The 16,460-nt window shown below is 41.1% G+C and overlaps 1 protein-coding gene across 4 annotated transcripts in view; it reads left to right on the top strand.

The window, feature by feature from the left end:
• Positions 1-16,191, top strand: part of LOC109032317 (uncharacterized) — an 87,359-nt gene extending 71,168 nt beyond the window's left edge. Inside the window, exons 1-3 of one of the 4 annotated variants that reach the window (XM_072305404.1) lie at positions 9,069-9,484; positions 11,061-11,181; positions 15,318-16,190. In XM_072305404.1, coding sequence (XP_072161505.1) covers positions 15,402-16,067 — 666 coding nt within the window. In that variant the 5' untranslated portion in view covers positions 9,069-9,484; positions 11,061-11,181; positions 15,318-15,401 and the 3' untranslated portion in view covers positions 16,068-16,190. Of the gene's footprint in view, positions 1-9,068; positions 9,601-11,060; positions 11,182-15,317 lie in introns of those variants that run through there. The other 3 variants (XM_072305403.1, XM_072305405.1, XM_072305407.1) reach the window with 3 other exon arrangements.
• The last annotated feature ends 269 nt before the right edge of the window (positions 16,192-16,460 follow it).

Genomic DNA, 16,460 nt, shown 5'->3' with positions numbered 1-16,460 from the left:
GGTAATTTTACTGGACCTTGGTAAAAACGCCAATATTTTTTGTCGACTGTGGTAGAATTACCGAGAAAAAATGGCAAAGTTACCGGGAATTGATTACCAATAAAAGTGGTATTCTTACCTGAAAAAAACAATAAAAATACCGGTTATTTGGTAAGCTTGCGCCAGTCTGTCTTGGTAAAATTACCAATCATTGGTAAAAAAAGTGAGATGGTAAAGGTACCAACGGACCTTGGTAAAAACACCGAGAATTTTTTTCAGTATAAGGGAGAAAATGATGGACTAACTGTCGGGTTTCTCGTCGGTTGCCGTTAGTTAGTCTATTACCTACTGCCTTTGTCCATTGCAACCTTCTGCTTCCACCAATAGGATCCCTCCATATCCCTTTTGTTTTCTTTGTCTATACCTTTGTCTATTAATTTCAATTATCGGTCCGCAGTACCGCTCTCGCACTACCGCGCTTCAGCGCTTTTTCCCTTGGCTCAGAGTACCTATACTGCCGTGCTAAGGAAGAACGAAGTATGAGCAATCAAGCATTGCCAAATTTCCTTCGAAAAATTACGAATTTTCAGGACGATTTGGGAATATGTCTCTTTCGATTTTCCAGAGGATTTCGTTCGTAATTTGATCTAGGAAGTCTGAAAATTTCAAGGAAAAATGCTCTCAACGTTTTTCAAAAATAAATACCTTGCGAGAGGAAATTTGGCAACATTCGAATGTTCATACGGCGTTTTCCCTTAGCACGGCAGTATACAGGGAGAGTACGGACACGCCGAACTTTTCTGCCGTGAAAGAGGAAGAGAGCAGTAAGTGCAAAAATGAAGTTTTGAGAAAACGGGATCAGAAGCTTCTGACCGAAAAGTTGTATTTAAAGAAGCCTATGTTCTTTGTTTCCTCGCAAAGTCTGGGAAAAAGCCTTGACCTCATTTTTCCTTGTAATTTTAGTCAAAATTCATAGTGACATAATAAGGAAATAATAATGCAAATAGGGTCAATAACGCCTGTTTAGATTTGTGTCAGTGCTACATAGTATCAAACGGTACCAATTGTAGGGGAAAAGAATTCCGCCTATTTTAATTCAGCCGGTAAGGAAAAATGTCTTGAAGAGGCGAAGCGTGACAATTTGACTCTTCAGGAATTTTAGCCTCACCTTCCAATCCGTTTCATAATATCTTAGCTAGTCTTTAGACGCCGAAGAAGTGTTACAGCCATCAAAGGTGAATTCGAGACGCGTAGTCAGGAATCATCGAATTGATTTGTTCCCTGCCTTTTCATCCTTAATTTTTTAAGGACTGCTCTATAGTTTTAGGGTTCACTAGTTCTCGAAGCCCACTAAAATTTCTTCAACATAAAAATGGTTCATCAGAATTTGATCGTGTACTCAGATCTTATCGCGCAAAATTCAGCAACGATTCTCAGCGACCATCGAATAATGTCGGATTTGTCTGAACTATTCGAATAGATTTGATATACATCTGGATGAAAATAAATCGAATTTGCGAAATTTCAGCTGTTGAGCGATGACTGTCGATTTCCCATATTCAGCTGCCAAACTCAGCGTGTGATTCCGGCATGAGCGTCTGGAACGGGCTAACGCGGGATCTCTAAAGTATGTTGTCTCTGTGATGGCCTGGTTACACGATCAAATTCCCATCAAATACCGATCGAAATGCAGACCAAGATGTCGGACGAGAGTTATCTAGATTGATGAGTAAAATTAATTACAACAGCCTGTTGATTGAAATAAGCATGAAATAAGCACGGCTGTGCGGAAATCAGATGAAGGATAAGCCCCACAGCTCCATCATCTACCATCAAATTTTTGCAGGTGGCAGAAATTTGATGGTAGATGGTGCGCACCAGTCACCATTTGATCGGAATTTGACGAGAATTTGATCGTGTAACCAGGCCATGAGGGAAAGTTGATGAGTTTTCCCGTACAAACCGGCAACAACAATCACCAACGAACCGGCAGCCACCATCAGATTAGAAATGCACCAGACGCGACGTCGTGATACGGCTGCGGCGGCGCTGCGGTTGCGAAACGCAATTCAGAGTTCACGGCGGCGCGGAGTTATTTTATTTAGACTAGTTGCATCTTCTTTTCCCAAATAAGCTCCCTGTCCGAGCGACCTGGGTCCAAACAAACCGGTTTCCTCGTCGATTTCGTTCGGTTTGGTAATTCGGCGTGGAGAAAAAAGAGTGTAATCTCCGACGGAAAATGATTGCGAGAGATGCATCGGGCAGTGGAAATGTACCGTCATCTCGTGAGCGATCTGTATCCCGGCTCAAGGATGATAAGCCGGACGCGCCTCGCGCCTGTGCTGCCGGTCAAGGGCTCGCCAGGAAGAATTCCGGCATTTGTCGTACTTCTTATGGCTTCGGGATATTTTTGTCGTCATCATTCCTTTTTTTTCAATTTTTCCACTCGGCTCTCGGCAGGATTGTCGCTAGGTCTCGTAGCGAGGTGCACAGGGATTCAAACATTACTAGCTGCTTCAGCTCGCTACGCTCGCTTGCGCCGCTAGCCGGGAGCTTTGCGCCCTGGACCCCTAGCCACTCGCTCCGTGAGTGACTGTCGGCTCGCGAGGCGAGCCAAATTTACTAAAAGTAATTAACGGACTTCCAACAACCGTACAGCTGAAAATAAGTTAAATTGAGTTGCGAGACATTTTGAAACGTTGGTCATGAAAATCAAAAAACTTATAGGGGTGTTGGCACATTTAGAGCCTAAGAGCTTTCATTTAAAATAAATCCGAGGTAAATCGGTCCAGTAGTTCCCGAGATCGAATTAGCACAAACTGTCCAGCGGCAAAGACGCAAATATGTCGTTATCAAATCGAGGTAAATTTTGCAACATCGGTTGCGCAAATCGAAAAACCAAGGAGTGCTGGTACATTTAGAGCCTAAGAGCTTTCATTTAAAACAAATTGAAGGTAAATCGGTCCAGTAGTTTTCGAGATCGAAGTAGCACATGCTGTCCAGCGGCAAAGACGCAAATATGTCGTTATCAATTCGAGGTAAATTTTGCAACATCGGTCGCGCAAATCGAAAAACGAAGGAATGCTGGCACATCTACAAGTCAAGAGCTTTTGTTTAAAACAACCTCGAGGTAAATCGGTCCAGTAGTTTCCGAGATCGAAGGAGGACAAAAAAAGTCTTAAGGATATTAAATATGTAGATTGTGATAAGGAATTTCTCGATGAGGGGAAGGGGGTCCATCGAATCACCTTAAGGAGGCCTCAACGTTCAAGGAATGGTTATGAATATGACCAACATAATTCTTAACGTAATGGCGTGAATTTCAATTAAATATTTCGGAAGTCGTTGGAGACTATCTTTTCCTTTGGACATTTAATTTACTTAAATGTGTTGGTGGGACTCTGGATCCTGGGGTCCCCTCGGCTCTACAGCTACATTCTATCGCCCACTAACTCCCAAATTCCGAAAAATCCTAGTAGGAATTGAAAAAAAAAAAAAAAAAAAAAACTGAAGTTCCTCGACAAAAACTGAGAAGGATGAAGGTAAATTTTTTGATTATACGATAAATATAAGTACGTGTGAAAATGGACCCCAAAAACAGTGCAGGGGGACTAACTGGAATACCTATATGGATAGATGATTGCCATGGCTGTGCTGCAATCGAATTGGCTCATTAGTCTTAGGTTAATCATAAGGTTCTTGATGACCGTTGTAAAAAAAACCTGATCAAGAAAAACGTGTACGTATGTAGCAAGAAGGGCAAAATGAATGGCACCCGAGGGGGAAAATTGGACATATTTCTGCTAAACGGAACTATGTGCATTAAGACATGAGCCTTGAGACCTGTAAGAATACATGCATAGCAAGGCTCACGTTATGATGCACATGGCTCCGTTTGGCAGATACGTCTAATTGATAGTCTCAACAAAATTATCTGTTCAAGTTTGTCGAGAAGTGATTTCAGAAGTTAGGAATTGGAAAACCTCATCACGTATGGAGAGCACTGTCACTTTTGTTTTTGGTTTATGTCGGTCTGAAACTGGAGGCAAAGGGGCTACCATGGAAGCTTAAAATTTGCGTATTAATCGTGGATGAGTGCTTTTTTCTGCAGTGAAAGAATTGAGATGGCAATACTCTCCTTGCAAGGGAACTTTGGCCTAAACAGCTACAGAAAATGGATTCTCCATAAGACTTCGTTATGCTCACATAAGAATATTTCGCAGAGTATGTGCACGTGAAGAGGATTAGTTCTGGGTCCCCTTGCGCCAGGAAGCAACAATAAAATGCAACTGTTCATGTAGTACGCGAAAAATAGCGGCTTCCTCTCCAATATCCGTGCGAGGTTGCCATGTCACGGCCGTCTCCAGAATAGAGAGGGAAATTGTTGCGGCTAAAAGACGGGATACGAGAAGCTTTAGTAACCATTCAAACACGCGATTGCTGAGATATCAAAGAGACTACCAAATTCATCAAGACGTTCCGAGAAAATGGACCTTGTGCAGTGCTACTTAAGCAGAAATTTTTGTTTTGTTTTTTTGGTTTGATCATTTTTGTAGAGGACACTGGAAAAAAAACAAATTGGATCTAGAGTCCAGACTCTTAAAAACATCGACAAGAAAAAGTACTCATGATTCCATCAGAATATAACTTAAATCAAGATCCAAGCCTCTTAATTTAAGCGGATTTCGTTTTGATTCAAGCAAAAATCCGATTGAATCAAGAGTATTTTTTCTTGTCAATGTTTTCAAGAGTCTGAACTCAAGATCCAATGTGTTTTTTTCCAGTGGAAAATGATCGCAATTTTTATTGATCATTTTCTCGTGCGGGTCTCCAAGAGTCACATTTCATTGGATAAGTTTTATATTTTTTGTAGGATTTTCACCAGATAAAAAGTCTCTTGGGTTCAGAGTCTGCACTCTTAAAAAAATTGCCAGGAAAAGATTCCCTTAATTCAAACGTATTTTTGCTCGAATCAAAAGGAAATCCGCTTAAATTAAGAGGCCTGGCTCTCGATTCAAGCGAAAATCCGATTTAATCAAGAGTATTTTTTCTTGTCAAATTTAGTAAGAGTCTGGACTCTGAGCCCAAGAGACTTTTTTTTCCAGCGTGCAAAAATTACCCCAAAGCTTGTTATTAATCGCTTGAGTTGCAAAGAATAGGAGAACCTCACTTTTAACCAAGAAAGGGACTAATGTTTTTCATTATGGACAAGACACTCGTGCAATCTTCTGCATATTTGCTTGGTTGACTTTTCAACAAATAACACATAATTCCTAAGGTAAGCTGAGGTAAAATGGTACGAAATTGCCCCAGACAGCAGTTAGTGCTACTTTCTTGAGGGGTAACGTGGACTCACTGCTGTTTTGTTGGAAGTGACTTTAATTTTTTCGGACTTACCTACCGCTCTCTGAAAACCGTCGCTAGAGAAGAGCTAGGAGGCAAATTATCCAAACATCAAGATACTCCAAACGTACCACTCACTGGCATCGCTCGATGATTTGGTTGTGCTTGTGGATTTGCATAAATCGTTTTTATTACGTTCATTTGGCAACAGAGCCAAACGTTTTCACGCTCGGCCGAGTCTCGGCACGCGACAGCACTAGGATATTTTGGCACGGGTGAAGTTGAATGTTGTCGGGTATTAAAATTTGAAACACTTTTCCGATGGAATTCTGAGCGAAACCAGTGTTATTAATTGTGAATCTGGCAACGCTGGTGATCTGCCTATTTTTGCACCGATTTGCGTTGCAATTTAGCTGCGTTTTGATAAGTGAGGTGAAAATCGTATGGGAGTCTGGAAAATCCACACGGGATCCGAAGCATAATCTTGTTTTCAGTTACTCAGAAGTTGGAACAGCAATTTTTTTAAGGAGGGTTGCTCATGAGATCTTAATATAATTTTAAAGCCAAAATTTACATTTAAGATATTATAATGTTTCACTTTGTAAAATAATCAAATGACTCGGAAAATGATGGCCAAATTTTAACTCGCCACTTCTCCTTTTATGGAGTTAATGACGTTGAAAAACCTGAACGGCTTTGTGCACATCACCAAACTGGGAAGGAAAGCCAGAGTGCCTTCAATCTTTTGAATATGCAACACGGACATCCATCAAGCACAAATAGTTGCATCAAGCATCAAGGCGTTATACCTCGCGGTGCGGGATCATACTGCCATGCTAAGGAAGAACGCCGTATGAACCTTCAGACGTTGCCAAGTTTCCTTCGATGAAAACTGAATTTACTGGGAAAATTGTGAATATTTTTTTCAAAAAATTTCTGACTGTTTTGTACGCAATTTAATCTAAAGTATCTGATGATTTCGAAGAAAAATGTGCGTAAATGTCGTCATAAATTCATGTCTTATCAAGGGAAATTTGGCAACTCTCGAATGTTCATGCGGCGTTCTTCCTTAGCACGGCAGCCTAACTTTGCCGTTCTGATGAAAAGCGCCGTAAAAGTGCTTTATGAACGACGGTTCCTAACAATTGTATTAGTAAATCGCTCTGGACAATTGAAATTCATAGGTTGGCTACATTTCTGGGCCCTAACTTTATTCGCGGAGGCATCGGTGAAGGCCTGATGGATTTTCGGAGTTTCACATCTGTCTATACTCTCGCTGTACCGGTACTCTAAATAGACTATTTAACATAGGTTTAAATGGAGGGAATCCGGTTTTACCAAATTGCTGGATCTGCCTTTGCCGAGTTGGGGTGTCCTGAAACCGTGGGGTTGGCGAACGGTGGCTGGCGGTGCGAGTCAAACAATATGCAGTGCGTTTGGTAGCTATGAGCGAGTACGTTTTTATCGGCTTGTTGATTGGTTGAAGGTGATCGTGTTCGTAATCATGTCCAGTGTCCGACTTTCCAGTTCCTTGTTGCGGCTCCAAGAAATGACCAGTCGGCAATCAAGCGGTGTCCGATTCTTTACTCCTTTGTCTGCGTAGAGAAAATGACCGAGTCAAGCAGAAACCTCCGAGTCGCATCAAGTTAAAACTGAGAAAAAGAGGCTTGAAGTTTTATTATCCCATGAGACTCAATGCTAAAGACAAAGTTTAATGACTGCTTTCACGTCCAAAGACTTTTTTCTTGACTTTGAATTTTCGACGGGAGAAAATATACAACTTTTTGAATTTAAGACTACCCGAACTTTTTCTGCCGTGCTATGGAAGAACGCAGTATAAGCTTCAGAGGTTGCCAATTTTTTTTTCCAAAAGTATCTATTCTTGAAGAGAGTTATGAATATTTTTCCTTTAAGTTTTTAGAGACTTTAGATCAAATTACGAACTAAATTCTCTCAGAAATAGGAAGAAAAATATTTACCAATTTTTCCGAACAATCGTGAGTGGTCTTTGGCAACGTCTGAAGGCTCATGCGGCGTTCTTCCAATGACTGAATTTTCTCCCAAAACGCAACTGGGTGCGTTTCTGTTAGCTCGGTCCAAATGAATTATAGAAATGAATCATATTATTAATATTGAAATTCATTGGTGAGAATCAAACCCTCGCTGCCATATCGTACACATTTTCAATTATTTTGGGGTCAAAGCTTTACAAGGAACAAATTCTTTTTTGGAACAACAGTAACATCTGATCACTCCTCCAGGTAGTGATGCTGATACTCGTAATTAAGTTTTTTAGTTATTTATGTACTCTAACGGTCACATATTTGATAATTATCTACGACTTCGAATTAATGACACGTGACAGATACTCGCAAAGTTTGCCTCTAGGTGAATGGAGGAGGGGATGAGATAACTACGCCACAGCTATCAGGAGTTAATTCTACATAGTTTGGCGCAAAGAACGCTCGAACTTAAAAATCGACCCCTTGGCAGCAATTTGAATTGCGATGAAGAAAAAATGAGAAATTCGAGAATTGGCTTTGAGGCTTACAGGCGCTGTTGCCAGCTTTTTAAACAATTCAGTTTCAATGCTCATAACATCTTTAGTAATGCTAATCATGGGTTGAAACTTTAACTCAGTGCTCTTAAGAGTATTACAAATTATGTAGTATCAAAAATTGAATATAGCGTTGTTTTTCTATCTATGATCTGAAACCGGGACTTCCGCTGCACTGACCAATGCAAGTTCCTAACTTGAGGCAATTTTTGGCGAAAGACAAAAGATCCTCCATTAGTATCTTGGCAATGGCGGAAGCTTTTACTTTCGGGACTGCAATATTTAGCTGTTGACCTACCTACTTGATTGATGGTTAACAATGTGCTGGCAGTTTCGTTTTGCAAACTTACCAAAGTTTGGGAAACTTGCTTGATTCTTGACGTCACCCGAAGCTCGTCATCTACCTGGTAGGTACCTAAGTCAATAGCCGAAAAAAGAGTGATGACTGTTGCTCCCTTATGATTGTCCATAAGGAAGTGTTCAATACCCAAAAATAGATAGACAGGTGTGGAAGCTTTCACTTTCGGGGATTCAGAATTTCCTTATGGAAAATTCTAAGGGAGCAACAGTCATCACGCTTTTTTCGGCTGTTGACCTACCTACATAGTGGATGATGAGCTTCCGTTGACGTCATGAACCAAACATGTTTCCCAAACTTCGGTTAGTTTGCGAAACGAAACTGCCAACACGTTTTTAAACATCAACCATGTCGGTAAGTCAGCAGTTCAATGTTGAAGTCCCGAAAGTAAAAGCTACCACCATGGCCAAGGTACTAGTGGAGGGTCCCTGGTCTCTGGTTTTTTTCGCTGCACTGACCAATGCAAGTCTCTAACATGAGCATAGAGTACATAGAGTCGTAATGTAAATGGGAGAGCTGGCGCCATGTTCTGCTCGACGAGTTCCGAGCCCGGTGTGCGCCGAGTTCGGGTCACTTTTTCGATACATTTTCGATCCAAAATGGCGGTGTGGAATACGTGGTGATTCATCCTATCTTCTTTGTTCACATTGGATGGCCGGGTACTCGTGTATCGCGAACAATCGATTATGTATCGAAAAAGTGACCCGGCGTCACACAGGAGTCTCGGAATTCCGGACATGGAAAATGCTTAAAAGTGGCGCCAGCTCTCCCAATTACATTACGACTCTATGTACTCTATGAACATGAGGCAATTTTTGGTTCATATTGACCAGAGTGACGTCACATGAATGGACCGGCGTCCCGCTCATCCCGTATGCAGCGCACGCATCCCGATGACATTCGAAGGGTGACGTCACCGGGGCACCGTGACCAGGGCAGCGCATCGGTTGACCGCGATGGATTTCGGGTCACCCGGCGACAGAGACACCTATGTTCGGTGTACGATGACACCAACACACACCCTCACACGGCACGCGTTCCGGCGGTTATTTGCTTACGCGGTTATGTAACCCGCTGGCCGCGCTGGCCGCCGACAATGAGTTTTGACACCGGGGCCTAGAGCGGCCGGGGCACCGGGGCCCGTGTCTCAGTCCACTCGAATTTCGCGCGCGCGCCGCTTCAGTCCAGCCCGCGATCGCGAGACCACTGTTCGACCGCGCGCGGTGCCGTCGCCCCAAGTTACGCTGGTCAGTGCGGGATTTTTGGCTTTTTGTGTTTCCGTTGCGTCATTTCAGTGTCTTCGAGTTCAGGGCCGGGGACAAAATATTTCGCCCGAGTTACCTAAGCGATGTACCCGGTTGAGGTAAAAGTTACTCTCGGGAATTCATAGGAATAACGTTTTCTCTAGAGCAGTTAACAAGCCTCTTGTCCACTGAAAAAAAAAATGTGCTTGGCTCAAGCGTGATGATTCTTGAATTTGCCGCCAAGATTTTTTTTCCTTGATTTAAGCTGAATTTTTTTTGATACAAGGAAATATTGCTCGGGTTAAGCAAAAAACTAGTTTACATTAAGCGGCAAAATTCTTGATCTAACAATAAATTCTTCTCGGCGGCCGATTTAAGACTCAATTTTTCAGTGGATCCCAGATCAAACTGCACGCGCGAAAACCCACGCCAATCCCCCCCTCCCCCTCCCTACAAAGAAGCTCGTAAATATTAGCGCGATAATTTTTTCCTAAAAGTTTCAAAATTTATCTTTGATGACATTTTTTTCGTAGTATTTTTTTCTTTCTAAAATTCAAGTGATAAAGTGTTGAAAAGTTCCATAAAGATCTGGAACAATTTTTACGCGCTTAAAACGTTTGAAGAAAATTTTGGAAATCCCTATTGAAATGGGATTATTTTTTTTTTTTTTTTTTTTGGAAAAGATTGTTTCACGCACATTTTACTTAGAAAAGGATCCAAGAAGGGTTTCCTGAAAAATAATTTGAAACCGTTTTTAAAAGTTCCTGAAAATTGCTTTTTGAAGTTTTTATCATCAAGATCGGTTCATTTCACGGCTACAAACAAACTTTCGGCCATAGAGACCAAATATTCTTTTTGGCAATTAATGTTTGGAGCAGCAGCACTGAGTTTCGATTTATCCACCGAAGTTTAATTTTGACCCCTCGGAACCGAGAATTTCGGTGAACCGTACAAGTTGAAGTTCGGTTGAGCTATCAGAGTTTGATCCGCTGGACAATGCGAGGGCTAAAAAGTTTCAATGAGCTCAACGGAAGCCTCTGGTTTGCTCGATCGGTGAGAAATTTTGCGCGATTAAAATGACACCACCAAAGTGGGTGATTGTTGACTGTTGGCGGATTATTAACAAACTCTCCATGAAATCATCGTTATACGTGCAGGGCTCATTATCAATGTACTTGTTCTCAGCAACTTGATTTTCATAACGAAACGAGATCCGGGAAAAATAAATAATATTAGATTCACAAGTACCGACTTGCTCTCCCATCCCCAATGCCGAGTTTAGACCGCATGGAGACGTTTTCGCGTTCCGATACCGACTTTTGATGGTGACAGAATGTCAAATTGGGCAGAAATATTGTCAAACTTACTCCTTCGTTTTATGAGGGAGCTGTTCAACGCGTCGATCATTGGGGGTTGCTGCTGATTGCTGATTCCCGAAGGTAACTTCTACACAATTCGAGGCCAATACTACTTCGCGTAATAAATAGTTTGTCTCTGGACCTTTCACGGCATATCGGGGTTATTATCATATCATTTTGCTCCTTTTTCATTTCGTTCATCCATTAATTCATCTGAAAAGTTGTGATTCGAATTACCATCTGTGTAACGTCATCCAACTGGACTCAAAATTGCGAAATATTCACTACGTATTTGCCATCAAGCACGTGACTGGTAAAAGCACACGGATTACATCTAAAAAGGTATCAATCCTTATTATTACGCGGAAAAAGTTCATTAAGAGTTGAATGGTATTTTTCATCGTTTGATTTTAATTGTGTAGTTCATTCTGAGTTTTTAAAGTTGGTTCTGGTGTAGTAGATTTGGGTGTGTGTAAGCACTAACATTTTTATGTTATCATCATTAGCTCTTTGAAGAAAGCCTTGAATATTTTGCGTTTCATTTTCAGAAATTTTAGATTATATCGCGAATATAATTCTTTTGGAAATGGGAAGAGGATTATTTGAGAGTTTCACTGAAAATCGTATTTATTTAAATGATTTTGGCAACGTCTACAGGCTCATATGACGTTTCTTCACACGAAAAGGTGAAAGGTCGTAAGAGACGACTGCTTAGGACGGTAAATTGGTTAACTATCTACCCAATAAATTTTAGTGCCAAATTAGGCTGACTAAGCTATAAATAGATAATAATTGATTAAAAAATCTAGCTACGGGCCAAAAATAAACAATATACTGTAGTAATTCAAACTACACGTGGATGAGAAAAGTAAGTTTTGTAAGTTTGTTATCTACACGTACTTTGAAATACTATATTATAACGTTTTTATTTTTGGCTTCTAGCTCGATTTTTTAATCAATAATTAGGTTTATGAACAATCTCGGCTATCTTGGTTCGATTTTGGAATCTCTCAAGATTGGCAGTGACATTTTTTGTGATAGAAGGTTGGCTGCCCTTTTGGGCCCAATGAACTCCATATTGCGATATGTTCGCACTCTCGATACATAGGGACTCTAACTTAAAGTAGCTTCAAAAAAAAAAAAAAAAAAAAAAAAAAAAAGGGTTAAGCTTGACCGATATATCTAGAACGATGGGGGCAGGGAGTTTCTTAATGCTCTACAGGATATTATTCAGCCAACAAAATTATCAGAGCAAAGCAGCGTGTAGTTATAAAAGTCTTAAATTTATTCATATGGTGCATTTGATTCCAAAAGTCACGGTTCAAAGTGCCCGAATCGGTTCACCTCGCTGAATGTCACCGTGTGCGGAAAAAAATTGCAGCGTGTGAAAGCATAATTTAAATACTCCTAAAGGCGTAAACCACAACACTGGAGGTTGCCTCCGAGTCAAGGGTGTCTCAAGGAGTGGAACACCACCTTGAGTGACTAAAAATATATTCCACCAAACGTCCTGTCGTTTACGAGTTTACCTCTCGATGATTTCATTCCGAAAGGGACATCACGTCACACATCATCAAATTTTGATTCCGAGAAACAGAAAAAAATGGCAAAGGACGGCGTTTTGGCAAACAAAGGTCGTAAGAGGAAGTCCTGTGGACGCAGCTCATAAAAGTTTTTATTGCTCTTGCGATGAATCAGTCATTAAAAAGTGACCGTAAGCAGCGCAAAATTTTCATGGAGACATACCATCGAAAGTGTCTTTTTCCGTAAACATTCCTGGTTACGCAATAAAAGAGTAATTTTATACTGGGCACTGATCGTATTGACAGAAGGAAGAGAAATGTTTTGCAATTTTTTTAAATGCTTTAAAGAATGAAAATTGTTTATTTTTTATTCTTCATATTTTTTTAAAAAAATTTAGGCTTATAATGTAGGGTTATTTTTTCTTACATGTTAACATTGCAAATTGTTCCATTGATACTCCAGTCCAATTTCATTGACAAGGACTAAAGGAGGCAAACATTCTGTACACTCAGCTGATCGGTTTCCCAATTAAAAAATAAGGAACGACGGGCTCGTACCTCCAATGTCGAAAATCGAGAAACGTGATTTTTGAGTATAGCAATCGAGGTTCAGAGGAGTTAACTAAAAAAAATCCGTCTTCAAAGACATATTTTTCAAGTCTTAAACGGATTGCGAGGAGGAATTATTTCACTTATTTCATGGGATTTGTGAAACGCAAATCGACGGCGTGAGTCTGCAACCATGTATCTCTGTTTGATATGTTGCAGACTTCCGGTCATACACATTATTTTTTAAGTGGGAAAATACTCAACAGCAATTCTTAACGACTGCCGTGATTTTTCCTCTCTGTGCAAAGAAAATTCTGCGGAAACTTGAAGGAATGATGTCTGTTTGATCTCATTCAAAAAAGTAAAATAGAAGTGGAGTTTTTCAAACACCGTAAACGAGATACATGGCCGCGAACTCACGCCGATGATATACAATATCTTAATATTGGCTCCTTAGATAAAAAGAAAAAACTTTCAAGTTTTGTCAACGTCCGTTTAATTTACCTGCATAACATCTTGAGAACAATATTTAAACCCTAACTCGCTAAAAAGTATTCCATGTTTTATCATCTCAGAGTTCGATGAATACACTCACCTCCAGGCGTTGTGTTGCAATCGGCCGTGACATTCAGTTTTTGTGCAGTGCCTTTCATTATCGATTTTTAAGACATAAAAAATTATATGCATATAGGAAATGCTTCTCAATAAAGATTTGAATTTACTTAAGATAACATTAAGGTGAGAATGTAATTTATGAATCAGGAGCTGTTCTCAAGTCTTACAGTGAAGATAAATTGAACGCATAGTTTGGCTCAAAAACATCATTCTTCGGTTACAACATTTTCACGGGAATTCTACAATGGATTTATCGATTATTGCAATTCGATCATTCATACAAAACACAATCACTATCTGATAGACCAAAAACTGGTTGAACGACCAACAATCCTGATGGAGAACAACTAGTATTGCTATAACATGCGCAAATTGTCACTACTGACGCGGTAGTGCAGCGTGCCATTGATGTTAGCACCTGGATGCAACTATTCGTGTTCTAAGGATGTCCGAGTTGCATCGTCAAAAATTGAAGGCGCTCTGACTTTCCGTTCCCTGAAGAAGGCCGCGACCGCGCGCTGCGCTCTGCTACAAGCCCGAGGCAAAATATCATTCTGTTAAGTGGAGGAAAAAAGTGTAGGGACGGAAAGTAACAGATATCAAGAACATTGAAAGTACAACAATTATTATATGTATTGGCCCCATCTCCTCTGAAAGGAATTTCGTGAGAATAGCCCAAACATTTCACCTCCCATTTTTCAGAAAATAACGGAGGATGCCTGAAAACTGGCTGATATATTTTTTGTTATTTTTTTTTAAAGTGAAGGGCGTAAAATTGTGCTTAACCTGCCCCCCCCCCCCCCCCGAAATATCTGGCAAGGCAGGCGCGTTTACACCTCCTTCCCTCTATTTTGCCTACGTAATACCTGGACGACCCCACTTTGAAATTCGTAAATGATCTCCGTTATTTTCTGAGACATTTCAACAAAAAAGTTTGATTAATACGGGAAGTAAAAAACAAAATGACCCCATCCTTCGGTTGACAGTTTCAAGAGGAAATGTCAGCTAGTTTTCTCGTAGAAATTTAATTAAACACGAGTTGTGGATACCAACGTTGCAATCGGTGGAATGCATAGTCGCAGTCTCTCCATTGTTTTCTGCGCTAAATTAACCGCAAACTGCACCAAAATCAACGCAAAATGTGTGTCGGCTTGTGTTTCACTTCCTACATTAACCAAAAGTAACACAAGATTACCAATATTTTTATATCCGTGTAAGGCCTTGTCTCCACGGGCCTTTTCATGAGATTTGTCCCAGGGAAAAATCCCACTTACGATGTTGGGAAAAATATTGAGTTAATCAATATTTTTCCCAGTACCAAGTATGGTCCTTTTACTCCTAGGACCCACTGAGAGAGGAAGAAGAAGTGTAAACAAATTGTGCGATATTTTGTTGAATACTCCATTGTTCGTGTTATTTCAGTTAAAATAATGTGTCTAATTGTTAATTGAGTGCAATCATTATTTTAATCCCGGTTAAACACTCGACATTATCTAATTCATCTTCCCGTGCAAACTAGTCGCAGGACCGTATGAGCCCCGTCCCGTTGGAGACGGTAACTGGGAAAAATCCCAGAAGTTTCATTCCTACGATTTGAACTTGGGACAAATCCCATGAAAACGTCCCGTGGAGACAAGGCCTAAAATCTAGTTAGGAATGCTTGTTTAGATCCCCTTCCTCCTAGTTTGCTTACGTGATTCTTGCACGACCCCACTTCGAAATTTGTTAAAGATCTATGTACATTTCGTCTCGAATTGAAGGTAACTCAAAGCTGCATCTCCTCTGTTTCAGAACCAAAAAGGATGCTGGTGCCATCGGCAGAGCAGCACCTCCTGGCGACGTTCTAATCCACGCAGCTAACAGCCCACCCGGGAGATGGCCGGGAAACTCCTGGACTCCCTGCGCCACCTGGGCGACACCCGTCGGGCCCGAAAACCGTGCGACGACAGCCACCTCCAGTACATCGGGGCCAAGCTCAGCTCCCTGGGGACGAGCACCGGGCACCTGGACCAATCAGAGTCGACGCGGAACCTCCTGGGTGCCCGCCTCGGCCTCGCCGAATCCGTCACGGTCAACGAAGTCAAATCCAACAACAACAATAACAACAACAACAATGACGACTGCCCCTGCGCGGACGGGAAAAGTGATGTTAGTGATAGTGTAAATAATAATCTGGGTGATAATAGTGTTAAATGCGGAAAGCATAGTGATAGTACGCGTAGTTTAGATAATAGCAATTCGGGCGCCGCCAAGCCTCCCGGCAAGAGACCGCCGGGCCCGGGGAGTCAGAGCGCCCTCGCCGTGTCCACGGCGGCCAACAACGAGCTTCAGCAGTATAAAGGTGAGTTTCTTTATATTTCTCAAGGGCTTTCTCAGGTTTCTGCTTGCTGGCCGATTGCTGAAACGGATAGACTAAGCTCTAGACAAAGAGGACATATGGAGTTTGGATCAATCAACGATATAGAAACTACACTGGAAAAAAAACACTTTGGATCTAGAGTCCTAACTCTCAAAAACATCGACAAGAAAAAGTACTCTTGATTCAATCAGAATCTAGCTTAAATCAAGAACCAAGCCTCTTAATTTAAGCGGATTTCGTTTTGATTCAAGCAAAAATCCGATTGAATCAAGAGTATTTTTTCTTGTCAATGTTTTCAAGAGTCTGGACTCTAGATCCAATGTGTTTTTTTTCCTAGTGTAGATTGGTGGTGGCTACGAAAAAACGTAACACACATGGAGCGGTCGTTCGATAGGCGGGCGGGGAGTGGAAATGGCCGATTGCTATCTTCGTCATAACCTTAAATACATGGAATCTTACGGGAGTTTTTAGAATAAACCATTTAGCGTTGAAATTTTCATCGTAAACGCACTTGATGAATGGCTAAGTTCCGTATCTGGACACAGATTTTCAAACAGTTGGTTCTAAATTTGATG

This window comes from Bemisia tabaci, chromosome 10 (genome assembly GCF_918797505.1).
Source record: "Bemisia tabaci chromosome 10, PGI_BMITA_v3".
NCBI lineage: Eukaryota > Metazoa > Arthropoda > Insecta > Hemiptera > Aleyrodidae > Bemisia > Bemisia tabaci.
This window is presented reverse-complemented; position numbering and strand designations above follow the sequence as displayed.